Consider the following 27,126-nt stretch of genomic DNA (forward strand, 5'->3'; position numbering starts at 1 on the left):
CTCAGCAGGTCTGTAGTATTGTTGTAGTATTATTGTAGTATTATTGCAGTACCTCAGCAAGTCTGTAGAATTATTGTATTATTTGTTGCAGTACCTCAGCAGGTCTGTAGTATTATTGTAGTATTTGTTGCAGTACCTCAGCAGGTCTGTAGTATTATTGTAGTATTTGTTGCAGTACCTCAGCAGGTCTGTAGTATTATTGTAGTATTTGTTGCAGTACCTCAGCAGGTCTGTAGTATTATTGTAGTATTTGTTGCAGTACCTCAGCAGGTCTGTAGTATTATTGTAGTATTTGTTGCAGTACCTCAGCAGGTCTGTAGTATTATTGTAGTATTTGTTGCAGTACCTCAGCAGGTCTGTAGTATCCGTCCCTACACGTCTCACAGTTGATGCCGGCCGTGTTCTTCTGACAGTCGATACAAACTCCGCCTCCTCGACGAACGCCGTCAGAGTTTAAACTCAATGACAGATCAGAGACTGTTTGGTTGAAGAAACATTCCAGAGACTTGTTGTGACAGTTACACTCTGACAGACAGACAGGTAGAGAGACAGACAGACAGGTAGAGAGACAGACAGACAGGTGAGAGAGAGACAGGTAAGAGACAGACAGGTGAGAGACAGACAGACAGATGGAAAGACAGACAGACAGGTTAAATAGTCAATCTGATTTGTTAAAAGGTGTTTCTGTTTTTCTGTCTACTTGACGTTTCTTACCTTCGCAGGTGTTTCCCTCGGAGATGGTACCTGGTTGCCACGGCTGCTGATGGTAACCACGGCAACACTCATTACAGCTCTCCCCACAGGTGTTGTGTTCACATAAACACTGCAGCTTCTGCACACACACACACACACATTCAGAGGTTACAGGTGTTCATTCATACATGTGTTCATACAGGTGTTCATACGGGTGTTCATTCATACAGGTGTTCATTCATACAGGTGTTCATACAGGTGTTCATTCATACAGGTGTTCATACGGGTGTTCATTCATACAGGTGTTCATACAGGTGTTCATTCATACAGGTGTTCATACAGGTGTTCATTCGTACAGGTGTTCATGCAGGTGTTCATTCATACAGGTGTTCATACAGGTGTTCATTCATACAGGTGTTCATTCATACAGGTGTTCATACAGGTGTTCATTCATACAGGTGTTCATTCATACAGGTGTTCATACAGGTGTTCATTCATACAGGTGTTCATACAGGTGTTCATTCGTACAGGTGTTCATGCAGGTGTTCATTCATACAGGTGTTCATGCAGGTGTTCATTCATGCAGGTGTTCATTCATACAGGTGTTCATTCATACAGGTGTTCATTCATACAGGTGTTCGGGTATACAGGTGTTCATTCATACAGGTGTTCATTCATACAGGTGTTCATTCATACAGGTGTTCGGGTATACAGGTGTTCGGGTATACAGGTGTTCATTCATACAGGTATACAGGTGTTTATTCATACAGGTGTTCATTCATACAGGTGTTCATTCATACAGGTGTTCATTCATACAGGTATACAGGCGTTCATTCATGCAGGTGTTCATTCATACAGGTGTTCATGCAGGTGTTCATTCATACAGGTGTTCATGCAGGTGTTCATTCATACAGGTGTTCATTCATACAGGTGTTTATTCATACAGGTGTTCATTCATACAGGTATACAGGTGTTCATTCATGCAGGTGTTCATTCATACAGGTGTTCGGGTATACAGGTGTTCATTCATACAGGTGTGCAGGTGTGCGTTACCTGGGTAACGGGGTCCAGCGGGCAGCTCTGGGCGTGTCCGTAGCAGATGCACATCCCGCCCACAGAGACGTCTTTGATGGAGTAGTAGTACTGAGAGGAACAGCAACACAAACGTGTCAGTCACAGTCACAGTCTCACACACCTGTCTGTCTCCCGCAGCCCGTCTCACCCTCCTGGTCACGATGGGGTCGATGTCTCGGGGGTCGCGGTCGCTCAGTGTCATAAGGTCGGCGTTGAGTGTTCTGATTCGCTGAAGCCTCAGTCTGATGTAACGAGCCGACGTGAAGTTCAGGAGGTCAGAGGTCAAATCATCGGCACCGGGTCTGCCATTAATCAGAGAGGTGTGGATCTGAGAGACAGACAGGTAGAGAGACAGACAGGTAGAGAGAGACAGGTCAGAGAGAGAGACAGGTAGAGGCAGACAGACAGGTGCAGACAGACAGCCTGTCTCACCTCTCCATGCTCCAGCGGGTTGAGTCTGGAGTAGTAGGAGGTGCAGATGACCTCGGTGTCGCTCTGGTAGGTCGGAGGTCCGAGTCTCGGCGTCATGTTGTAACGAGTCAAACACTCAGAGTCACTGATGGCATAAAACTGCCACGGGTCAAAGGACACGCCGTCTAGAGAGCGCTCCAGGATCCAGTTACCTGAGAGACAGACAGGTCAGAGAGACAGTCGGGTCAGAGAGAGAGAGACAGGTAAGAGAGAGAGACGGGTCAGAGAGACAGGTCAAAGAGAGAGAGAGAGAAAGGTCAGAGGGAGAGAGATGGGTCAGAGAGAGAGACAGGCCAGAGAGAGAGACAGGTAGAGAGACGGACAGGTAGGTCTCACCTGGTCGGGGAGAGTTGGCTGCCTTGATGATGATGTAGGCGACCTGAAAAACCTGAACAGAAAAACACAAAATATGAGTTTCATCAACTGGTTAATACTAATCACCAGAACTAGCTGGTTAATGCTAGTCACCAGAACTATCTGGTTAATTTTAGTAACCAGAACTAGCTGGTTAATGCTAATCACCAGAACTAGCTGGTTAATGCTAATCACCAGAACTAGCTGGTTAATTTTAGTAACCAGAACTAGCTGGTTAATGCTAATCACCAGAACTAGCTGGGTAATTTTAGTAACCAGAACTAGCTGGTTAATGCTAATCACCAGAACTAGCTGGTTAATTTTAGTAACCAGAACTAGCTGGTTAATGCTAATCACCAGAACTAGCTGGTTAATGCTAATCACCAGAACTAGCTGGTTAATGCTAGTCACCAGAACTAGCTGGTTAATGCTAGTCACCAGAACTAGCTGGTTAATACTAATCACCAGAACTAGCTGGTTAATGCTAGTCACCAGAACTAGCTGGTTAATGCTAATCACCAGAACTAGCTGGTTAATTTTAGTAACCAGAACTAGCTGGTTAATGCTAGTCACCAGAACTAGCTGGTTAATACTAATCACCAGAACTAGCTGGTTAATGCTAATCACCAGAACTAGCTGGTTAATTTTAGTAACCAGAACTAGCTGGTTAATGCTAATCACCAGAACTAGCTGGTTAATGCTAGTCACCAGAACTAGCTGGTTAATACTAATCACCAGAACTAGCTGGTTAATTTTAGTAACCAGAACTAGCTGGTTAATGCTAATCACCAGAACTAGCTGCTTAATTTTAGTAACCAGAACTAGCTGGTTAATGCTAATCACCAGAACTAGCTGGTTAATGCTAATCACCAGAACTAGCTGGTTAATTTTAGTAACCAGAACTAGCTGGTTAATGCTAATCACCAGAACTAGCTGGTTAATGCTAGTCACCAGAACTAGCTGGTTAATGCTAATCACCAGAACTAGCTGGTTATTTTTTGTAACCAGAACTAGCTGGTTAATGCTAGTCACCAGAACTAGCTGGTTAATACTAATCACCAGAACTAGCTGGTTAATGCTAGTCACCAGAACTAGCTGGTTAATTTTAGTAACCAGAACTAGCTGGTTAATGCTAATCACCAGAACTAGCTGGTTAATGCTAATCACCAGAACTAGCTGGTTAATGCTAGTCACCAGAACTAGCTGGTTAATGCTAGTCACCAGAACTAGCTGGTTAATTTTAGTAACCAGAACTAGCTGGTTAATGCTAATCACCAGAACTAGCTGCTTAATTTTAGTAACCAGAACTAGCTGGTTAATGCTAATCACCAGAACTAGCTGGTTAATGCTAAACACCAGAACTAGCTGGTTAATTTTAGTAACCAGAACTAGCTGGGTAATTTTAGTAACCAGAACTAGCTGGTTAATGCTAATCACCAGAACTAGCTGGTTAATTTTAGTAACCAGAACTAGCTGGTTAATGCTAATCACCAGAACTAGCTGGTTAATGCTAGTCACCAGAACTAGCTGGTTAATGCTAGTCACCAGAACTAGCTGGTTAATTTTAGTAACCAGAACTAGCTGGTTAATGCTAATCACAGAACTAGCTGGTTAATGCTAATCACCAGAACTAGCTGGTTAATGCTAATCACCAGAACTAGCTGCTTAATTTTAGTAACCAGAACTAGCTGGTTAATGCTAATCACCAGAACTAGCTGGTTAATGCTAATCACCAGAACTAGCTGGTTAATTTTAGTAACCAGAACTAGCTGGTTAATGCTAATCACCAGAACTAGCTGGTTAATGCTAGTCACCAGAACTAGCTGGTTAATGCTAATCACCAGAACTAGCTGGTTATTTTTTGTAACCAGAACTAGCTGGTTAATGCTAGTCACCAGAACTAGCTGGTTAATACTAATCACCAGAACTAGCTGGTTAATGCTAGTCACCAGAACTAGCTGGTTAATTTTAGTAACCAGAACTAGCTGGTTAATGCTAATCACCAGAACTAGCTGGTTAATGCTAATCACCAGAACTAGCTAGTTAATTTTAGTAACCAGAACTAGCTGGTTAATGCTAATCACCAGAACTAGCTGGTTAATGCTAATCACCAGAACTAGCTGGTTAATTTTAGTAACCAGAACTAGCTGGTTAATGCTAGTCACCAGAACTAGCTGGTTAATACTAATCACCAGAACTAGCTGGTTAATTTTAGTAACCAGAACTAGCTGGTTAATGCTAATCACCAGAACTAGCTGCTTAATTTTAGTAACCAGAACTAGCTGGTTAATGCTAATCACCAGAACTAGCTGGTTAATGCTAGTCACCAGAACTAGCTGGTTAATGCTAATCACCAGAACTAGCTGGTTATTTTTTGTAACCAGAACTAGCTGGTTAATGCTAGTCACCAGAACTAGCTGGTTAATGCTAATCACCAAAACTAGCTGGTTAATGCTAGTTACCAGAACTAGTTTGTTAATGCTAATCACCAGAACTAGCTGGTTAAGTTTAGTAACCAGAACTAGCTGGTTAATCCTAATCACCGGAAATAGCTGGTTAATGCTAGTCACCAGAACTAGCTGGTTAATGCTAGTCACCAGAACTAGCTGGTTAATGCTAGTTACCAGAACTCGCTGGTCAATGCTAGTCACCAGAACTAGCTGGTCAATGCTAGTCACCAGAACTAGCTGGTTAATGCTAATCACCAGAACTAGCTGGTTAATGCTAGTCACCAGAACTAGCTGGTTAATGCTAATCACCAGAACTAGCTGGTCAATGCTAATCTGCAGAACTAGCTGGTCAATGCTAGTCATCATCGTGTTTTTCTTCACTGGGTTTTAATTTCATATTTTTTTTATTTACATATATTTGTTCAAACAGAACTATTATTATCATTATTGTTGTTTCAGATCCAGTGTCTGCTCTGTGTTTGTGTGTCTGTTATGCATGTTGTGTGTGTTGTGTGTGTGTTGTGTATCTGTTGTGTGTGTATTGTGTTGTGTGCATGTTGTGTGTGTGTGTTGTGTGTGTATTGTGTTGTGTATCTATTCTATTGTGTGGTGTGTTGTGTTGTGTATCTGTTGTGTGTGTGTGTGTTTTGTATTATGTGTTCTGTATTGTTTTGTGTGTTGTGTTACCTGTTTGAGGTCCAGGGTGATGGTGACCCAGTGAAACTGCCGGCCGTTCTTGATGCTGGGACTCTGCCACCACTGATTGGTTCCATCAATGGCTTTTGCGATTGGATGACGTTCTGTACACACACACAAGTACTGTTACTACTACTACTAGTTATTGCTGCGAAGTACTGTAGTACTGCTGTGCAGTACTCTGTGGTTCTGGTCGTGTACCTTTGGACAGGACAGAGTTGGCGTCACACTTGGCGCAGTGTGGGTTCTTGATGGTTCTTCCTGGAACATGTTCCACCAGTTTGCAGTAAATTTCTGGTTGAGGGTCTCCACAGGTAGCATTACTGCTGATCACTGCATTACTGGCCAGATTCAGGATGGCTGGAAACAGACCTGAGGGATGGATGGATGGATGATGGATGGATGGATGGATGGATGGATGGGTGGATGGATGGATGATGGATAGTTAAAACCTAACTGAGACACTAAGCTGAAGGAACCATTAAAACATTTTTTAAAATATTAAATCACATATTTAAAAATTAAATTAAAGCCAAGTGGAACCAAATGGAATGTGTGTGTGTGTGTGTGTGTGTGTGTGTGTGTGTGTGTGTGTGTGTGTGTGTGTGTGTGTGTGTGTGTGTTTGTGTGTGTGTGTTTGGTGTCTGCAGACAGAAGCAGAGAAAACCAGAGACAGGAGTCACATGACTCAGTCGCCTGCGGCCCAATTGGAGCGCAGCTCCATCCATCTCGGATGCTGACTCACAAACCAGGTGTTTCTGCAGGTGAACTCTCAGGTGAGTCAGCGTCTGAGAGCTGATCATGTGACCTGGTGTTCCTCAGGTGTTCTCTGTCTGTTCTAGAAGTTCTGATCTAAATGTGTTCCTCTCATTTTCCAACAGCGTTTCCAGGATATTTATCATTCCATCCATGTTCTTCTCCTGCTGCATTCTAACTGGTTCCAACTGGTTCTAACTGGCCCTAACTGGTTCCAACTGGTCCAGTCTAGTTCTAACTGGTTCTAACTGGCCCTAACTGGTTCTCACTGGTTCTTATTGGTCCTAACTGGTTCTAAGTGGTCCTAACTGGTTGCTCATCAGTTTTCATTTCTGTTTGTTTCATCTGATTTCCTCACTGAGCTCCAGATAGACTCAAACACTAGAAACCTGTAACACACACACACACACACACACACACACACACACACACACACACACACACACACACACACACACACCAACACACACCAACACACTACCACACTAACACAAACTAACACACACAGTGGGGGAGGTTTTATGGTGTAACACCCTATGGGGAGGTTTTATGGTGTAACACCTCTGATTGCAGCAGGAACACAGCCTCATCCTGTATTGTGCATATATAATATATGCATATACTATATATGCACGATACAGCGCGGATGTTCATGCGTGTTCCGCGCTCCACTCGGACGGTGATTTCTGTTGCATTGCACGCTCACGTCCGCTTTTGATGACGTATCGTGCTCAGGCGATTCGTCCACGCGTCGTTTGTGGCAGCCCTATACTAGAACCACTTAAATTAACTCTACCACCACATTAATACTAGAACCACATAAATTACCTCTAGAACCAAATTAACTCTAGAACCGCTTCAATTAACTCTAGAACCACTTAAATTAAGTCTAGAACCAGATTAACTCTAGAACCACTTAAATTAACTCTGGAACCAGATTAATACTAGAACCACTTCAATTAACTCTAGAACCAGATTAATACTGGAACCACTTAAATTAACTCTACCACCACATTAATACTAGAACCACATAAATTACCTCTTGAACCAAATTAACTCTAGAACTGCTTCAATTAACTCTAGAACCACTTAAATTAACTCTAGAACCAGATTAATACTAGAACCACTTAAATTAACTCTAGAACCAGATTAATACTAGAACCACATAAATTCTAGAACCAAATTAACTCTAGAACCGCTTCCATTAACTCTAGACCCAGATTAACTCTAGAACTGCTTCAATTAACTCTAGAACCAAATTAAATCTAGAACCACTTCAATTAACTCTACAGCCAAATTACCTCTGAAACCAAATTAACTCTAGAACCACTTCAATTAACTCTAGAACCAAATTAATATTAGAACCACTTAAATTAATTCTGGAACCACATATATTAACTCTAGAACTGCTTAAATTAACTCGAGAACCAAATGTATACTAGATCAACAAAGTAACTCCAGAACCACCTAAACTTTCTGTATGAACCACCTAAATGATCAACAACCACTTAAACCTCCTACAAGAAAACTTCAGAACCATTTCAACCTCCTAAATAGACTCTAAAACCTCCCATATAGATAGATAGATAGATAGATAGATAGATAGATAGATAGATAGATAGATAGATAGATAGATAGATAAACCTTTATTGATCCCACAGCAGGGAAATTTACATATGAGCTCTAGAACCATTTAAATAAACCCTAGAACCTCCTACATGAGCTCCAGAACCATTTAAATAAACCCTAGAGCCTCCTACATGAGCTCTAGAAGCATTTAAACCATCTAAATAATCCTCAGCATCTCCTACTTGAGCTCGAGGTCTTCCATGAAGCGTAGAACCAAAGCAACCTGAGCAGCAGGAGAACAGAGTGGGGGAGGTTTTATGGTGTGAATGTTAACACCTCTGACTATTTCCCAGCAGGACACACAGCCTCATCCATATGCTGATCAGCTCACACACACACACTGATCGGCTGCTGACTATTGATCGGTCCTGACAAAGCACAGATTAAACCTCCAACCTCTCACTCGGACTGAAAATCTGCTGGTCAGAAAAAGTTTCACAGAAAGTTCTTCAACAAAAGTCATCCTGAAAACAGAATAAAGTGAAGACAAAACAAAGATAAGAAAGAGTCTGTCTGGATTCAAGGATTAACACACACATACACACACACACACACACACACACACACACACACACACACACACACTACAGCTACAACTGAACTTTCATCTGAAGTGATTTTCATTCTGTGAATCTGAAACTTTTTTAGATTAAAAACTCTCTATCTCCATCTTTTAGCCCAACAGAAGAGAGATGAGAACTCAGTGGAACTCAGCAGAACTCAGCGGAACACAGCAGAACTCAGCAGAACTCAGTAGAACTCAGCAGAACTCAGTAGAACTTAGCAGAACTCAGTAGAACTCACCTCTCTGCTGGGCTGCGGCTCTCTGCATCAGGATCAGCAGCAGAAGAAGCTTCATCTTCAGACTGCAGCCAAACTCACCTGCAGCTCCACTCACTAACTGGAGCTAAACTGGACCAGAACTGTGTCTAAACTGGGTCTGAACTGAGCTGAAGTGGACCAATGCTGGTCTGAAGTGGACCAGAGGTGCAGTGATCCAGCTTTAGGGGCAGGAATGTGCTGCTGGAGCTTCAGTCATTCAGACTCATTCATTCAGCTCAATAGGAGGGGGTTGGGGCGTACCATCTGACCTGATGCTGGTGGGGGGGGGGGGGGGGGGGGGCGGTCACTGTGGAGCACCAGCACAACAACTACAACTACAACAACTACAGTGAAACAAAGAGAGGAGTGACAGGTTCTGTGTTCAGACGTGGGCCGGTGTGCGGTCAGCAGCAGAACCGATCGATCACCTGCGATCAATCACACGGATCAATGAGCAGATCCATGAGCGGGTCAGACCATCTGAAGGGTTAACGGCTGAGAAAACAGTCCTACTCCTTTAACCGGCTCCCCTTATTCAGCTCACACTATTGTCTGAGTGCAGGGGGGTGGACCGTACCAAGAGCCAGCGGGGGTCGGTGGTTCCTGCATCTCATGAAACTCCTCACTGAGTTAGATTCTGGTTTTATGTCTGTTTGTCTTTGTTTTTTTTTCTGTTTCTGGTTGTTTTTTGTCTGTTTCTGGCTGGGTTTTTTCTATTTGTGGTAGTTTTTGTCTGTTTCTGGTTGTTATTTTTCTATTTGTGGTGGTTTTTGTCTGTTTCTGGTTGTTTTTTACTCTGCCAAGGAACGGCGGAGTTATGTGATGATCGGTGTACGTTTGTCTGTGAATCTGTCTGTCTGTGTGAAACATTACTGAAAAACGGAGCAACAGATTTGGATGAAATTTTCAGAGGTGGTCAGAAATGACACAAGGACCAAGTGATTAGATTGTGGCAGTGATGCGGCTTATAGTCTGGACCTACAGCTTTGTTAAAGATTTCCCATTGCCAGATATCACTGCCGACACAGCATCACGGTAACCATGACAACAAGTGATGACTGATTTATCAGTTGGAAATCATACAAGGAACTAATGATTAAACTGTGGGCTGTTTCTGAGTCCCGCTACATACTTAGGTCATGTATGTAGCAAACCCCAGCCAGACACGTTAAGTTCAGCCGTCAGCCTTATTTTGAACACAAATCCACCTTTCTGTCCTTCACTCATTCCTTCACAGTAAGAGCTTGTCTCCATTGCAGCTGCTTCTAAGTTTAGACACATCCTTTGCTAGACAGGAACAGCTGGAACCGTTTTCTTTCATCTTTATTTGAATTTTCGGACTTTTCCGCAGCGTTTTCATCATGTCAACAAACCGCTTCTTAGATAAACACTTCCTGTGCTGCTGGAATGGTGACAAAATAAAAGCCCGCAACATTAAAAATATGTCTTCAAAATAAAAGCATGGAGGGAACAATCATTTTAACAGTAGCAAAACAAAGGTTTACCGAAAGTGATGAACTGATCAACAGACCTTTAAAAGAGTAATTTACATGCAATTCGGTATCCATACATAACATGCATATGCATAACACATGCCTGTGCTCAGAGCAAGGTCATTTTTTATTAAAGATTTCATCTGTCGGAAATGATACGTCAACTGGACAGCCTTGGAGGAGGACTGTGCTCTCTGAGGGCTTTTCTTGTTTCTATTTGTGGTGGTTTTTGTCTGTTTCAGGTTGTTGTTTTCTATTTGTGGTGGTTTTACGTCTGTTTCTGGTTGTTGTTTTTTTCTGTTTCTAGTTGTTTTTTTTCTATTTGTGGTTTTATGTCTGCTGCAACAACCGATCATTATGGTGATCATGTGGTAATTACCATTCTGCTACCCGTTCTTCAGGTGTGTCCTTGGAATCATGTCAGCAGAAGACAGATGGTCATTAATTCATTGTTTTACTTGAGCTTAGTGGGTAAAAACACATTCAGTGTTTCGAGTGTTTTGATTTATCATAGATAAAAAACACAGAGCTAATGTAATCAGACGCCAAGGGGCTTGGTCAGTCTGTAACATGACACCAGAGGGCGTGGTCAGTTGGTAATATGACATCACGGGGGCGTGGTTAGTCTGTAATATGACACCAGAGGGCGTGGTCAGTCTGTAATATGATACCAGGGGGAGTGGTCAGTCTAGGATTACAAACACAGATCTTATCAGTAGATAAATAAATAGACACATCAGGAAATAAATCAATAAATAGACACAGAAATCAATAAATACTTAGATGAGTAAAATCATTCATAAGGGTTTCCATGGCAAGATGAGATAATGGCACATTACTATTGCATTCTGGGTAAATACAGAGCTGAGTTTTAGCTGGTTACAGTGCTAACAATCATGCTGTTTTTACATTTTACAAACAGCTGGCACCAGCAGAAACCTCTAGGTGTTACTGCTAACCTGGCGTTAGCTGTTTGCTGAATGTATCATAAAGCTGATCTCCCATCACAGAATCAGAAGCAAACACACCTGAGTCGACCAGCCAATCAGATGTCTGCTCTAACCTGTGAAGGAGTGAGGTGTGACAGCAGGGCTTGTTTCAGTAAAAGCATCAGGAGCTTGGTTTATGGTGAAAGTTCATCTGAGGTCAACCAGCTGTGGTTGTCTGTTGCCGTGCGAACATGTTGATGGCATCACAGCAGCGATACCTGTCTGTGTCTCACCTGTCCTTCTCTCTTACTTGTCTTGCTTAAATGGTTGTGTGAAAATGTCGCCACACCAACTTTCGGCCTAAAATAATAATATCATCAAGCTAATACTAACTGTTCAGAAGCTAACTTGGCTACTGGCCCCGCCCCTAGGCAGGCAGACAGACAGTTGCTGCTGTGTGTGTGTGTGTGTGTGTGTGTGTGTGTGTGTGTGTGTGTGTGTGTCCAAGTGAGCATGCATGAGTGTGTCTGAGTGTAAATCCTCATTTCCACTGTCGTCCACTGAGTGTCGCTGCAAACAGTGTCTTTGTTGGTTCTGTAGTCGGGACTTCATTTCCCATAATGCAGCAGAGGCCTCTAGCTTCAGTCCTGAAAGTGAAGCAGAAGCAGCTGTCAGCCAGAACAACAACAGCAGAACGTCTGTCTCTAAGATGACATGAATGTTAGGATAAAATGAAGAGCTCGTCTTTCAACCCTCCTGCTGTCTTCATTTACTGCCACCAAAAAATATTGTTTCTTTGTCTAAAAAAAATCCAAAAATTCAGTAAAAAAATTCCCCAAATTTCTGAAAATTTGCCATACCTTCAGGAAGAAAATTCCAATAATTCCTGAAAAGTTTCCTTTAAAGGTTTTATTTTTAAAAAATCCCCCAAATTTGGCAAGAAAATTCTTGTAAATATTTTCAAAAAATTAGTAAAAATCTTCCAAAAAAATCCTAAAAATATCTAAAGTGATTCCATATATATCAGTAAAACTTCTAATATTTTCTTTAAGAACATTCACATAAAAATCAACCAAAATCCAGCGAAATTTGCTGGATTTTGGGTTTTTTTTGTGAACGTTCTAAAGAAATATTTTTAACATTTCTTTTTTTCCACCAAAAAATGTTCAAAGATTTCCCAAAAATGTTGAAAATGTGGACATCAGAGGTTTCACTGTGAAAATATATTTTTGTCCCATATTTTCAAATTTTAAAACGGGTCAATTTTGACCCGCAGGACGACACCAGGGTTAAAAGTGTGAGAGCGTCGCCCTCTGGTGGTGAGCTCTGCTGTTTGCTTCTAATGTTTACGCTGGATGCATTGATCTCCAGAGTGATCCGTGTACCGAGCAGCCCTCCCTCATCTCCTCAGGTGTCCTCCAGGGCTTTGTCCTGGGGCCCCTTCTCTTCATCCTCCACCTCCTTCCCCTTGGCAATATCCTCCGTAAATACAACATTCATGTTCATTGCTACACTGATGACACCCAGCTCTACCTATCCAGTAAACCCAACTCCACACTCCCTCCCTCCTCCCTCACCAACTGTCTGTCTGAAATAAAATCCTGGTTCACCTCAAACCTCGTAAAACTAAACAGACAAAACAGAGATTCTTGTCTTTAGAACAAAATCAACACGATCCAAAATTCACAGTTTCTCCCTCACCATTGACAGCTCCTCAGTTTCTCCTTCTGTCAGGTTCAGAGCCTGAGTGTTGTCCTCGATTCCTCACTTTGCTTCTAATCTCACATCAATGACATCACCAGGTCTGCATATCTCCACCTCCCTCCCTCACCCCCCATACTACCTCCATCCTGGTCCACAACCTCCTCACTTCCTGCTTTGATTACTGGAACTCTCCCCTCTTTGGTCTCCCTCATAAATCCCTCCATGGGCTTCAACTGGTCCAGAACTCAGCTGCTGGCATCATCTCCAAACCCCCTAATTTCATCACATCAGTCCTGTCCTACAGCAACTCCATTGGCTCCCTCTCAAATCCAGAATAGAATTCAAAATCCTCCTGTATACATTCAAGGCCATCCACAACCTGGCCCCTCCCTATCTGTCTGATCTCCTTCACATCTTTTTATCTCTATGCATGTTTGTTTTTTAATCCTTTTGTATGGTTTTTATCTGTTCCTCTGTATTTGTTCTTCCTATAAAGTGACCTTGGGTGTCAGGAGAGGTGCTTACAAATAAAATGCATTATTATTGTTAAATATCTCAGGAAACATCTGCTGTGATGTCATTGTGATGTCAGACCAATCAGAGAGCTGTACAGTAACATTGAATGTGACCACCAGAGGGAGCAGCTCAACATTTTTCCATGAGTGCAGTTTGCTCTCAGAGTGGCTAGGCTAAGCTAGCCAGGAGAGTAGCATGCTCATGCTAACTGTGTTCTCTCAGCAGGACGCAGTCGACACACCTGGATTCTGTTTTATCATCATGCACATCTGGAGCACCAATCACAAGCAGAGCCACAGGGGGAGGGGCCACATTCCCTTATTTGGCCCATAAAATGATGAAAGGACGGTGACTAATATTATAGGGTGACCAGATTTTCAAAATTAAAAACTGGGACACTAAATTTTGACCCAAACATATAACGTTACACGACAGATTCTCTGCAAGAAGAAATTTATTGAAGTCAATGAATGTTTTACAGCATGAACACATTTGACTCTCAATATATTATGGAAGTAAAATAATTGGTAAATTAAGTGGAATTTAAACCATTAAACATTTCACCACAAAAACAGGTGAACAAAACAATCAAAATGTGCACTTATGTAATGAAGATGGGAATTCTATTCCACTTTAATACTTCAAACTTGAGTGTACCTTTTTAAGGAAGCTATGGTTTGGAGTTATGCTTTCATAAAACTCAGAGCAGCTAACATGAATGTTAACCCGAGTAATAAGCAGTGCTTTCAAAGTGTCCAACGACATGCGGTTTCTCTCATCAGTCCATGTATTGTTCATTATTGAAAAAATGCGCTCCACAGGGGCATTTGTGCCAGGATTCCTGGCACAAATGCCCCTGTGGAGCGCATTTTTTCGAAACGAAACGAAAGCTTTGATTGTGTCTCACCAGGTGGTAGGCAAATGTGGCCTCCTGAGCAGCACGTTTAAGTTCTTGATCGCCAGCAGCTGCAGGTCCATAAAATGCGCTAACAGAGCTACTTCCCGCCTGTTCCCACCTCTTGTGTTTGCTAGTTTTGCTGTGGCTCTGCACGTCGGCTTTTCCACCATGAGAAACGGAAAACTCACACTTACACAGTGAACAAAATGCTGCATTTTCGTTTCCCGAAACTTTTCTTAAAAAGCTGTATTGCTCCAGGAGCTCTGTAGTTAGCCTCGATTTTCTTTTTGGCATGTTGTGCCGGTGAACTGATTCATTCGAGCCGCGGCGTGGAGCTGGCTGTTGTGAATGTATAAACACAACACCACGGACCAATGAGCATCAAGATACAGACACACGGAGGGCCGACAAGTTTTTTAATAGGTTCATATATAAATTACCATGACAACACTTTGATTGACATATACATGGCCCAAAGACAACACGTTTTAACCATAATGCACTATTTTGGCTAATAACATGTAGTGTGGTGCGTGTTGATTGACAAGGGGAAGAAGGAAAAAGCCAGGACGCCCGGGACCACGCTTGTATAAAAACGGGACAAAACAATGGGGGTAGTAAAATCCGCTGGGACACGGGACGCAGGGCTCAAAAACGGGACGGTCCCGGGTAAATCGGGACGTCTGGTCACCCTATAATATTAGCACAGCATGCTAGCATAGCACTGGTGTTCAGCAGGTTATGTGATGACCTTCTGATGGCCACAGGATCAATTAAACTGATTGATTTATTGCTGATCAGGTGAGTGATCAGAAACACATCGTTTACTCTGAACACTTCCTAAATGTTTAGTCAGTTTCTAGTCCAATCAGCCGATTACGTCTTTCTTGCAGTTTTCTTCCAACCAATCACACTAAGCCCTTTCTGTACTCCGTGGCTGCTCCCAAATGTTTCATCCAATCAGGACATTTTCCTCTCTGCCTGTGTTCTCCTTTCCACCAATCAGAGCCTCTGAGTGTTCCTCAACACAAACACTGGTGTAAATATGTGCATGCAGAATGTTAGGAATGCTGCCATGCTCCAATCAGCCAGTCACCCCGTAAAGTCCTCCCTCTACCTGTGATGTCATTAATCAATCATATGATCAGGAGAGACCTCGGTTTCTTTATGGACGACGACTCGGGTGACGGACAGCTCAGGATGCTGCCGCCGCGCCTCGCTGAGTGCCTCCGCCAGGGCCTTCAAGAGAGACAAGGTCAGAAACCAGTTCCAGGTCTGGACCAGGACCACAACAACATCCAGTTCCAGGTCTGGACCAGGACCACAACAACATCCAGGTCCAGGTCTGGACCAGGACCACAGCAACATCCAGGTCCAGGTCTGGACCAGGACCACAACAACATCCAGGTCCAGGTGTGTATAGAGGTGTAGCACAATGCCAGATCCATGTGTCAGCAGGTATTCTTAAGTTAAAGTTCCTTTAACTGATGCTGCATCATTAGGTCTCCATGGTAACTGATGCTGAGGAGTTAGGTCTCCATGGTAACTGATGCTGAGGAGTTAGGTCTCCATGGTTACTGATGCTGCACCTCTACCTTGCTCCAGGTTCTGTTCAGAGTTTAGATTCAGCTGAAAGAAGCGTCTCCCTTTAGATTCTCAGCTGAGGTTTTACCTGCAGACCTGCTGATGTCAGGAATCAACGAATCACAAAGATTGATCCGTCTGTTGGTATTGATCTCAGAGAATTAAACTGAACTGTTGGGCTTCATGTTTAAATGAATGAACATGTTCTGTGTTCCTCACAACTCTGCATTAGAACAACCTGTTCCTCTGATGAAGGAGGCGGCCTGCCATTGGTCCGTTTACTGCAGAACAGGAGTCACATGACACATTGTGCGTGGTGATGTAATTCTGATGCCTTCTTTTATGGAACGCACTTATGTCTGATTGATACTTTATCTGTGACTGATACCTATAATCTGTGATCGATACATATAGCCTGTGATTGATGCCCATAATATGTGGTTGATTGTTTATCTGCGATTGATACTTTATCTATGATTGATCGTTTATTTGTGATTTGTACTTTATATGTGATTGATAATTTATACACTATATTGCCAAAAGTATTGGCTCACCCATCCAAATAATCAGAATCAGGTGTTCCAATCACTTCCATGACCACAGGTGTATAAAATCAAGCACCTAGGCTGCAGACTGCTTTTACAAACATTTGTGAAATAATGGCTCGCTCTCAGGAGCTCAGTGAATTCCAGCGTGGAACTGTGATAGGATGCCACCTGTGCAACAAATCCAGTCGTGACATTTCCTCACTCCTAAATATTCCACAGTCAACTGTCAGCTGTATTATAAGAAAGTGGAAGTGTGTGGGAACGACAGCAACTCAGCCACCAAGTGGTAGGACACGTAAACTGACGGAGCGGGGTCAGTGGATGCTGAGGAGCATAGTGCCAAGAGGTGGCCAACTTTCTGCAGAGTCAATCGCTACAGACCTTCAAACTTCATGTGGCCTTCAGATTAGCTCCAGAACAGTGCTTCAGCAGAGAGCTTCATGGAATGGGTTTCCATGGCCGAGCAGCTGCATCCAAGCCATACATCACCAAGTGCAATGCAAAGCGTGGGATGCAGTGGTGTAAAGCAGCCACCACTGGACTCTCGAGCAGTGGAGACGCCTTCTCTGGAGTGACCAATCACACTTCTCCATCTGGCAATCTGATGGACCAGTCTGGGTTTGGTGGTTGCCAGGAGAACCATACTTGTGGGACTGCATTGTGCCAAGTGTAAAGTTTGGTGGAGGGGGGATTATGGTGTGGGCTTGTTTTTCAGGAGCTGGGCTTGGCCCCTTAGTTCCAGTGAAAGGAACTCTGAATGCTTCAGGATACCAAGACATTTTGGACAATTCCATGCTCCCAACTTTGTGGGAACAGTTTGGAGCTGGTCCCTTCCTCTTCCAACATGACTGTGCACCAGTGCACAAAGCAAGGTCCATAAAGACATGGATGACAGAGTCTGGTGTGGATGAACTTGACTGGCCTGCACAGAGTCCTGACCTCAACCCCATAAAACACCTTTGGGATGAATTAGAGCAGAGACTGAGAGCCAGGCCTTCTGGTCCAACATCAGTGTGTGACCTCACACATGTGCTTCTGGAAGAATGGTCAAAAATTCCCATAAACACACTCCTAAACCTTGTGGACAGCCTTCCCAGAAGAGTTGAAGCTGTTCTAGCTGCAAAGGGTGGACCCACGTCATATTGAACCCTATGGATTAGGAATGGGATGTCACTTACCTTCATATGCCAGTCAAGGCAGGTGAGCGAATACTTTTGGCAATATAGTGTATGTGATTGATAACTATAATACGTAATTGATCCTTTACACGTGATTGATTCCTTATCTGTTATTGCTTCTTTATCCGTGATTGATACATATAGTATGCGATTGATACCTATAATGTGGGATCGATCATTTATCTGTGATTACTGCTTTGTTTGTGATTGATATTGTATGTGTGATTGATAACTATAATGTGTGACTGCTAATTTACCTGTGATTTATAGTTTATCTGTGATTGATACTTGGATATTTTAAACTTTGTATTCCAGGCCTCAGGTGTGTCCTGGCTCAGTTTGTGCTCCTCTGTTCTACACATCACCGTTACAGAGTCAGTCGTTACCTGGTCGTGGTCGATTTCCGTGTCTCCAGAAATCACGATTCTCTTCTCAATTCTGGTTTCTGAAATTCCTCCTTTTACCGTCTGAGGAGGAAAACAAACAAACAGCAAATCTGATCAGCCTTTACTGCATTCCTTCTGTCTGTTTCTGAAGTTCCTACTGTCTGTTTCTGAAGTTCCTACTGTATTTCTGAAGTTCCTACTGTCTGTTTCTGAAGTTCCTACTGTATTTCTGAAGTTCCTACTGTCTGTTTCTGAAGTTCCTATTGTGTTTCTGAAGTTCCTACTGTCTGTTTCTGAAGTTTCTACAGTGTTTCTGATGTCTTAACATTTCTAAGTCCTCAGATGTCTAGTTTTGGTGGTGTTGCTGTGGTTACGGTGTTACCTTGGTGACGTGTGTGGTCGTGGTGGTGTTGGAGGTCTCAGCTGTGAAGGTCTGGGAGCTCAGCAGCAGACCTGCAGGGTGATCAGAGTCCACTCGGCTCTGAGACACAAACAGATGTCAACGTCAGTCCAACAACCGAACAACAGCCGAACAACAGCCAAACAACAACTAAACTTCAGTGAGTAAAAATATCAACTCTGGCTGTGGTGTTTGAATTGATTGTGATAAAACTGAACTTCAACGTTAACTCACCCCCGGAGCTTCATATGTGAGAGTCTTCCTCATCAGCGGCACCTCCTGGAACAGACACAAACATCACCATCAGTCCCAGTAAACCAGTCAAAGCAGTCTGTCCCTCCTCTGTAACTCTCACCACCAGCACAGAGTCACATCCATTCTTTCAGATTTACCATGGCAAATTTCTCTGGGGCACATCTTACAGAGGCAGATCTTACAGGAGCAGATATCACTGGGGCAGATCTTACAGGGGCAGATATCACAGGGGAAGATATTAGTGGGGCAGATATCACAGGGGCAGATATTAGTGGAGCAGATATCACAGGGGAAGATATCACTGGGACAGATATCACTGGGGCAGATATTAGTGGCAGTCTCAGGTGTTACCTCGTCCCCGGGTTGGGACTGGTCACCATCGTTGTCGCTGTGGGTAGATGGTTGCATCTGATTGGCTAACAGCCTGGATGTGGGGCGGGACAAAGAGGGTGGAGGGGAGTTTTCCTCAAAGCTCCACCCCCCCTCATCCTCCTCTGATTGGTCGGAATCTTCGCTGTCATGGTAATGCTGCGTCCCGGCGAGGACAGAGCGGGGTCTGGTGGGGCTGTTAGCTTCCACGCTAACTTGCTCCTGCTCACCATAGCTGAGTGCAAAGTTAGCATTGATGCTATCCTGATTAGCATCATTAGCATCATTAGCCTGTCTGACTGCAGCTTCCATGGCCTCCTCCACTGCTGCCTGCGCTAACACACTGATAGCATCCTCACTAGCCTCACTAGCATCGTCATCACTGGCCTGGCTGCTGCCGTCATCATTGCTGATATCCTCATCACTGACACCATGTTTGTCGGTTGGGCTATTAGCCTGGTTAGCACTGTTAGGATCATGACCATCACACGTCCATTGCTCTGTGACATCACTGGCCTCAGGTGGAGGGGGTGGGGGCTTATTAGGGGGCGGGCCCAAAAGACTTGCAGTTGCTACCTGAGGCTGTTCTGCCATTGGCAGGTCCTGGTCATGTGATTCAGCTGGAAGCAGGAAGACCGTCTCCACCTTCTCTGAAGTCTGAAGGAAAGAAAACACATCACATGGTGAGGGGGTGGGGCCATAGATCAGTGAGGTGTCAGATTTCAAGCTCAGCTGATGCACAGGTGTGAAGACAGCCAGACAGACAGGTACAGATAGACAGACAGACAGACAGATAGAGACAGACAGGTACAGACAGACAGACAGACAGATAGAGACAGACAGGCAGGTAGACAGAGACAGACAGACAGACAGAGACATAGACAAACAGACAGACAGTCAGACAGATATAGACAGACAGGTACAGACAGACAGATAGACAGAGACAGACAGACAGAGACACAGACAGACAGACAGATAGACAGACAGACAGGTACCTTCAGCAGGTTGTGTTCTCTGAAGGTTTCTTGTTCTCTGGCTGACTTCAGCAGAGCTGTGAGCTCAGGAGACATCTCATCAAACGTAGGTTTCGGCTGCACAAACAAACAAACAAACAAATGAAAGCGTTATAAAGACTGTTGAATCTCAGACTGATGTAAACAATCAGTGAAGGATGAGTAGAAACTGAACAGAATCTGCAGCCATGCTGGGCGGGGTCAGGTAGGCGGGGTTAGAGAGTGTCGTTAGTAATCAGCCAATGATTACTAACCGCTGTGGGTCAGCTGGTCAACCACACTGAACACTGATGAGTGTTTAGGCTGGTTGCTTTGTGTCTGGGATAGTGTTCGTCTGTTTGTTTTTGTCTGTGTGTGTGTTTGTGGTTGTTTTTGTTTGGTTTTGTTTGTGTTTGGCTTTGTTTGTGTGTTTGTTTGTGTGTGTTGGCTCCTCTCCAGCTGAAGCTCTGATGGACCTGCAGGTCCTCTCAGAAGCAGCAGCTTCACATGAACTGAAGAAGCATGACGAAGCCAACTAAAACAGGAAGTGACAGTCAGTGAAACAGAAATAAGCCCCGCCCCCCAAGACAAGAAAACCCCACAGAACAAAGAAGAACCAAAGATCGGGAGAAAACAAAAGCAACCAGCCGGTGTTCGCTGTGCTGGGAGGAGGTGAAGGGAGAAGCTGAGGAGTTTAAACTGAACACTGCAGCTCCTCACTGCCGACGTTTACTGAGCCAAACCTGAACTACAGAGCTTCAAAAACGTCCCTACAGCACGAGGAAGAGACCAGCTGGACCGGATCTGGGGGGACCAGCTGGACCAGGTCCGGGGGGACCAGCTGGACCGGGTCTAGGGGGACCACGTGGAGGTCCTGGTCTCTGGTCTGGTCCTTCAGAGTTCTGCAGTGTAATGGAGCTGAGGTGTTCAGTTTGAAGCGGCCGAGAGCAGCCGGCGTTCAGCCACGCTTCGCCGTGAACACGCCATGTTTGCTCCTCATGCTCGTTTCCATGCCAACCACCGAGCAGCCAATCAGCGTACCACTCTGGCCACGCAGGGCGACATCCTGCCGAGCGCCGGGCTCAGCGGGGACACGGGTGACATCACAGAGACTCCGCCCCCACAGAGGTCCAGAGATGTGGCTCTGCTGGTCTTAGCCACGCTGATGATATCACAGATGGAGGGCGGCAGCTCCGATGGCGAGGTTGGCGTTTTCACCTCGTGAATGGTGATCAGGGGTCCCCCTGTGATGACATCATCAGCAGTGGACACCGGGGCGGTTTGGACTTGAGGGCCCACCCTCTCTGACATCACGGTACCGTTAGAGCGGTCGTCCGTGGTCGTCATAGCAACGACCCTGCCAGAGGTGGTGTCGTAGCTCCGCCCCACCGTGTAGCTCTTCTCTCTGATTGGCTGAAAAGGAGCTGGGTTTGCCGTGACCCCGCCCTCCTGGAGTGCACAGGTGAGCAACATCAGACACACTGATGATTAGTCAGGCCACATTCACTGCACCTGTTCTACTGAGGGTTCCATTGAGGTTCTACCGAGGTTCTACTGAACGTCCACCGAGGTTCTGCTGAAGTTCTACTGAGGTTCTACCAAGATTCCACTGAGGTTCTACCAAGATTCTACTGAGAGCCCACTGAGGTTCTGCTGAAGTTCTACTGAGGCTCTACTGAGGGTCTACCGAGGTTCTACCGAGAGTCCACTGAGGTTCTACTGAGGTTCTACCGAGGATCCACTGAGGTTGTACCGAGGTTCTCCTGAGAGTCCACTGAGGTTCTGCTGAAGTTCTACTGAGGTTCTACTGAGGTTCCACTGAGGTTCTACTTAGAGTCTACTGAGGTTCTAGTCAGAATCACCTGAAGCTCCACCAAGGTTCTACTGTGGTTCTACTGTGGTTCTACTCAAGTTTCCCTGAGCTTCAGCTGAGGTTTTAGAGAGTCTTCTGAAGTTCACCTGAGGTTCTACTCATGGCCTACTCAGGCTCTTGTGAGATTCTACACAGAGTTTACTCAAGTTCTACTGAGGCTCTACTAGTTCTACTGAGGTTCTACTGAGGTTTGGTAAGGTTCTACTGAGGTTCTACTAGTTCTACTGAGGTTCTACTAGTTCTACTGAGATTCTACTTAGGTTTGGTAAGGTTCTACTGAGGTTCTACTAGTTCTACTGAGGTTCTACTAGTTCTACTGAGATTCTACTTAGGGTCGGTAAGGTTCTACTGAGGTTCTACTAGTTTTACTGAGGTTCCAGTGAGGTGACACCTGGAACATGTTTCCTGGTTCCTGGAATTTATTGATAACCAGACAGACCATGTGACCTGAACACCTGTATGATGTCATTTTGATGGTTCCTCTATTCTGACTTTAAGACCTTAATGTACCTGCAGGATTGATGACATCACAACTAGTCAGGAGCCAATCAGGGTCCTGATCACACCTGGTCGTACCTCACCTCTTCGGGCTCCAGGGGTTCGATCATCGGGGAGTCGTCGGGTCGTCGGAGGGGTGAGGAGGCCAGACGCTTCTCCCACTCTGTCATCCCTCCTCCCCTGTCTCCTCCCTCCAAGAAGGAGCGTCTCAGAGCGCTGATGGTGCTCTCAGGGTTCTGCACCTCCTCAGGACTCCCCAACGTCTCCTGAAGATCAGAAGGGAGACCAGACAGGAGACAGGTCAACACGATCTGAACTTATCACATAAATCTGAAGCAAAATGAAACCAGACTCACCTGAGTTTTCAGATCTTCATCCTGATCAGACTGCCAGACAGACAGACAGGTAAAGAGACACACAGGTAGAGAGACAGACAGGTTAACACTCACCATTTCTCCACACTAACAGCATTACAACATGATCAGAGGACAGATGTGTACCTCAGTGGCTGTCAGGTCTCCGTCCACACCTGTATCAGTCAGCTCAGTCTGAACAAACAAACAAACAACACAGAGTCAGTGTGAACACGTTCTAACTCTTCATTTCTCTCTGACTTCTTAAAGCGCAAATGAAACACAACCATCTACTGTACGTGTGGAAAGGAGGGACATCTGTACATATACAGGTGAGACAGGTGTTTGTTACCTTGGTGTCGAGCTTCTGGGGACTCTGAGGACTTGTTTGGGAAACATCTGTGGCTTTGGTTTCATCCTCCACCTGCAGCTCCTCCACCTGCAGCTGTTCATCTGTGACACCAGCAGCTCGTTACTTTCACGTCAGCTGGTCTAAAACGCCTTCTCTGATTGGCTGTGCCTTACCTTGCTCCTCCCTCCTTTCCTCCATCCTCCTCTCTGGAGTCACGCTGGTGATGAGGTCGCTGACGGCGATGGCTTTGGACGCTCCGTACAGACCTGAGCCCATATCTGCAACACACACCAGCAGCTGTGAGGTCATCACTGTGATGTCATCGCTGTGATGTCAGCACAAACACTGAGGGTGATTATAGCCGCCAGCAGTCAGCAGGATTACAAGTGACGACAAGTGTGATGCACAGCCAGCAGGGAAGCATCACGACTGCTCGTTGCCAGAGCAACGTCACACTGAGCCAGTCAGAGCTGAGGGCGCATGCACCGCAGCCTGGGCCAATCAGCCAATCAGCATTCAGAACCACGACCAAGCATGACCTGCAGTTACTTAGCATCACGCAGTTTGTTGACCAGGAAGCAGTGCTAACAATGCTAACAGGGCTAACATCGCTAACAGGGCTAACATCACTGACAATGTTAACAAGGCTAGCTGTATTGACAATGCTAACAGGGCTAACAGTGCTAAAAATGCTAACAGGGCTAACAATGCTAACAGGGCTAACAGTGCTAACAATGCTAACAGGGCTAGCTGTACTGACAATGCTAACAGGGCTAACAGTGCTAACAATGCTAACAGGGCTAACAGCACTGACAATGCTAACAGGGCTAACAGTGCTAAAAGCACTAACAATGCTAACAACACTGACAATGCCAACAGGGCTAATAGCACTGACAATGCTAAACAACAGGACTTACAAGTACAACAATGCTAAAGAAGGCTAATGCTGCAAGCTTAACCCTCAGAGAGTAACGCTGCTGCTGCTGCTGACCCCAGGTGTGTCTGAAAGAAGCACAACCAATCAGAATGCAGCATTCCCCAACAACTATATGAAGCTTTCAGAGCAAGACCACAGTACTACGGCAATACTATGGCAGTACGCATACAGCCGGCAGCAGTGGCGCTGCAGTATTGAGGGCTACCTGTGTGTGCACCACCGTTGGCTTTGGGGGACGCTGTAATGGCTGGAGAGCCAATCAGAGATGAGGTAGGCGTCACCCTTGGAGCTGAGGACCAATCAAAAACTGGTCATCAAGACAAGTACAAGAAGGAACTGACCAACCACAGAGTCCTGAACCTGAACTACAACTATTGTAACTAGTACCCCTAGAACTGAGACAGTACTACAACTACTAGGACCAGTACTACTCCCATTGGAACTAGTACAACTATGAGGAGCAGTACTATAAATAATTGGACCACCACTAGAACTACTAGCACTAAAACTAGTAGGACCTGCAGTATTACTTCTAGTACCAGTACTGTTACTACTAGGATAAGTACTTTTTCTGTAACCTGCACTGATAATACCATGACCAGTAACACTAATACTAGGACTGTTACTATAGCTACTAGAACCTGCGCTACTACGACTAGGACCAGTACCACAACTACTACAACAAATACTAGGACTACTGATATGGCCAGTACAACTACTAGTACCACTGCTACTACTACTACAACCACTAAGACTAGTACTTGTTCTGCAACCTGAACTGATACAACAATAACCTGTACTATTACTACTAGGACCAGCTCAAATAGAAGAACCTGTACTACGAATACTCAGGCTTCTACTTTTTCTGCAATGTTACCTAGTACTACCATAACCATTAATACTAGTACCACTATTTATCTATTTACTTAACTGTTATTTATTTACTGATCTACTTATTTTTTATTTATTTAATTTGCTTTGTTTTATTATTTTCTTTTGTTTTGCTAAGAAATTATTGAATAACAATGAGTTACAATGGTACAATGTGTGGGTGTTTGCACATATGTGTTCTATTGTTAATTTACAAAATCCGATATTGTACAAAAAAATACTAGTACCACTATTACTTGTAGTGCTACTGGGACTGTTGCTACATGTACTAGGACTGGTACTTCTTCCACAATCTTCCATTGTACAGCTATGACCATTAATGCTGTTACTACTAGCAGTACTACAAGGACCACTACTACAACTACTCCTTTGCAATCTGAACTGCTCCTACCATGACCAGTAGTACTAGTACTGCTAGTACTAGTGGAACAGTGACTGGAACAGAAGTACTACCAGCAGGACGAGTACTACTACTGTCACTACACCAGTATGAGTATTAGTACCTCCGTCCAGACTGCGACTCAGCATGTTCCTCTTGCTGATGCATCGTGGGAAATGCGGTGCTGGTCTGGAGATCTGGGCGCTGGCTCTGCGGCTCTGGATCTGAGTGCGACCACTGTACCGGAACTTTGAGCCCAGAGACAGAAACTTCTTGGGAGGATCCTCTGGAGACACCAGCCTGACGAACAGACAGGACAGTCGGGACAGACGTGAGGTTGTTGTGTCGCGTGTTCGTCGCCACACACCATGATGTCAGACGGTAGATGTACCTGAAGAAGGAGTGATGCTCCACACAGACCTTCCACAGCCTCTTAGCTGCTCTGTGGTTCAGCAGCTTAAAACCAATAGTGGACTCAAACTGGTCAAACTGGAGACAGACAGACAGACAGGTTCTTAGCAGAGCTCCACCAGCAGGTGGCACTGTGGCATGTTTCACACATCAGAGAATGTGAGCTCTTCCTCTGTGGTGCTCAGGTGTGTTCTCACCTCTCCTGGTCGGATTTTGATGTAGAAGTTGTTCCGTTTGTAGGAAATCTTCAGGATCTTTGGCCACGAGAATCTGTTGATCCTCAGTCTGTCTCTGTAGACCAGCAGGCCGCTACTGCACACGCCCAGCATGATGGCCACGCCCTCCGAGTCCTGCACACACAAACATAACGAAGGATTAACAGGACTCACATCCAGTCTAACTGATGAACATGGTTCTAAAATGAACCTTCTCAGTCCTGGACCGATGGACTGGGTCTATCTATGTCTGCATCATGGCTCCACATGGAAAAGAACTGAACAGAGGAAGAGAAACATCTGAGGAGTCATAGTACCACTAATCAGGAGGTCTAGAAGGAGTCATAGTTCCACTAATCAGGAGGTCTAGAAGGAGTCATATTTCCACTAATCAGGAGGTCTAGAAGGAGTCATAGTTCCACTAATCAGAGCTTCTAAAATGACTCCACAGACGGTGAACTACTTCCTCCATCCAGCTGTAAAAACAGACGGCAGCTGCTTCAGACTTGGCTCAGGGGTTCTCCATGGAAACCAGAGTTAGTGTGAAGCTCAGACAGTGTGAAGGAACCTTCAGAACATCAACCTCTATGGACGGAGGACCAGAACTAAACCTGGTTGCTGCTCAGAACTAAACTTCCAGATGAAAGTTTGCTGAAGAACATGATAAGAAGCCTGATGGATGCTGGAGAACATTCTTTGGTCAGATGAAGATCAATGAGTTGGGCTCAGATGGAGTCCAGATGTTTGGTGAGAACCTGACCAGGACTACCACAGTGGATGCAGAGTCCTGACAGTGAAGCACGGAGGTGGGAGTGTGATGATCTGGGGCTGCATGAGGTCAGAAGGTGTTGAAGACATTTCTAGAAGCAGCATGAAGGTCTGAGGAGGAACCAGAATCCTGGCTGACCAGATGAAGAAGAGGAACATTCCAGCAGGAGAACATCCAGAGAACAACATCACATCAGAGCTTCTCCACTAGAACCAAGTGGAACCAGGACCTGGACAGTGTGAGTCCTGAAG

The 27,126-nt window shown here is 44.7% G+C and overlaps 2 protein-coding genes across 10 annotated transcripts in view; both read right to left on the minus strand.

The window, feature by feature from the left end:
• Positions 1-10,099, minus strand: part of lama1 (laminin, alpha 1) — a 43,324-nt gene extending 33,225 nt beyond the window's left edge. For all 3 annotated transcript variants that reach the window (XM_055007058.1, XM_055007057.1, XM_055007059.1), the window contains exons 1-9: positions 8,928-10,099; positions 5,940-6,110; positions 5,730-5,842; positions 2,575-2,626; positions 2,200-2,390; positions 1,916-2,095; positions 1,747-1,836; positions 715-832; positions 347-525 (exon numbers count right to left, since the gene is read on the minus strand). In XM_055007058.1, the coding sequence (XP_054863033.1) occupies positions 347-525; positions 715-832; positions 1,747-1,836; positions 1,916-2,095; positions 2,200-2,390; positions 2,575-2,626; positions 5,730-5,842; positions 5,940-6,110; positions 8,928-8,982 (1,149 nt within the window). In that variant the 5' untranslated portion in view covers positions 8,983-10,099. The remainder of the gene's footprint in view (positions 1-346; positions 526-714; positions 833-1,746; positions 1,837-1,915; positions 2,096-2,199; positions 2,391-2,574; positions 2,627-5,729; positions 5,843-5,939; positions 6,111-8,927) is intronic.
• Positions 10,100-10,251: 152 nt separating this feature from the next.
• epb41l3a (erythrocyte membrane protein band 4.1-like 3a) overlaps positions 10,252-27,126 on the minus strand; it is a 38,016-nt gene continuing 21,141 nt past the window's right edge. For 3 of the 7 annotated variants that reach the window (XM_055007061.1, XM_055007060.1, XM_055007063.1), the window contains 17 exons: positions 26,089-26,241; positions 25,872-25,969; positions 25,605-25,780; positions 24,416-24,499; positions 23,447-23,551; positions 23,274-23,374; positions 23,069-23,116; positions 22,925-22,954; positions 22,652-22,834; positions 21,239-21,646; positions 20,201-20,296; positions 19,782-19,862; positions 18,816-18,860; positions 18,564-18,662; positions 18,182-18,262; positions 15,603-15,724; positions 10,252-12,014 (listed from right to left, as the gene is read on the minus strand). In XM_055007061.1, the coding sequence (XP_054863036.1) occupies positions 15,614-15,724; positions 18,182-18,262; positions 18,564-18,662; positions 18,816-18,860; positions 19,782-19,862; positions 20,201-20,296; positions 21,239-21,646; positions 22,652-22,834; positions 22,925-22,954; positions 23,069-23,116; positions 23,274-23,374; positions 23,447-23,551; positions 24,416-24,499; positions 25,605-25,780; positions 25,872-25,969; positions 26,089-26,241 (1,899 nt within the window). In that variant the 3' untranslated portion in view covers positions 10,252-12,014; positions 15,603-15,613. The remainder of the gene's footprint in view (positions 12,015-15,602; positions 15,725-18,181; positions 18,263-18,563; positions 18,663-18,815; positions 18,861-19,781; positions 19,863-20,200; positions 20,297-21,238; positions 21,647-22,651; positions 22,835-22,924; positions 22,955-23,068; positions 23,117-23,273; positions 23,375-23,446; positions 23,552-24,415; positions 24,500-25,604; positions 25,781-25,871; positions 25,970-26,088; positions 26,242-27,126) is intronic. The other 4 variants (XM_055007062.1, XM_055007065.1, XM_055007064.1 and 1 more) reach the window with 4 other exon arrangements.

This window comes from Amphiprion ocellaris, chromosome 22 (genome assembly GCF_022539595.1).
Source record: "Amphiprion ocellaris isolate individual 3 ecotype Okinawa chromosome 22, ASM2253959v1, whole genome shotgun sequence".
Lineage (NCBI taxonomy): Eukaryota > Metazoa > Chordata > Actinopteri > Pomacentridae > Amphiprion > Amphiprion ocellaris.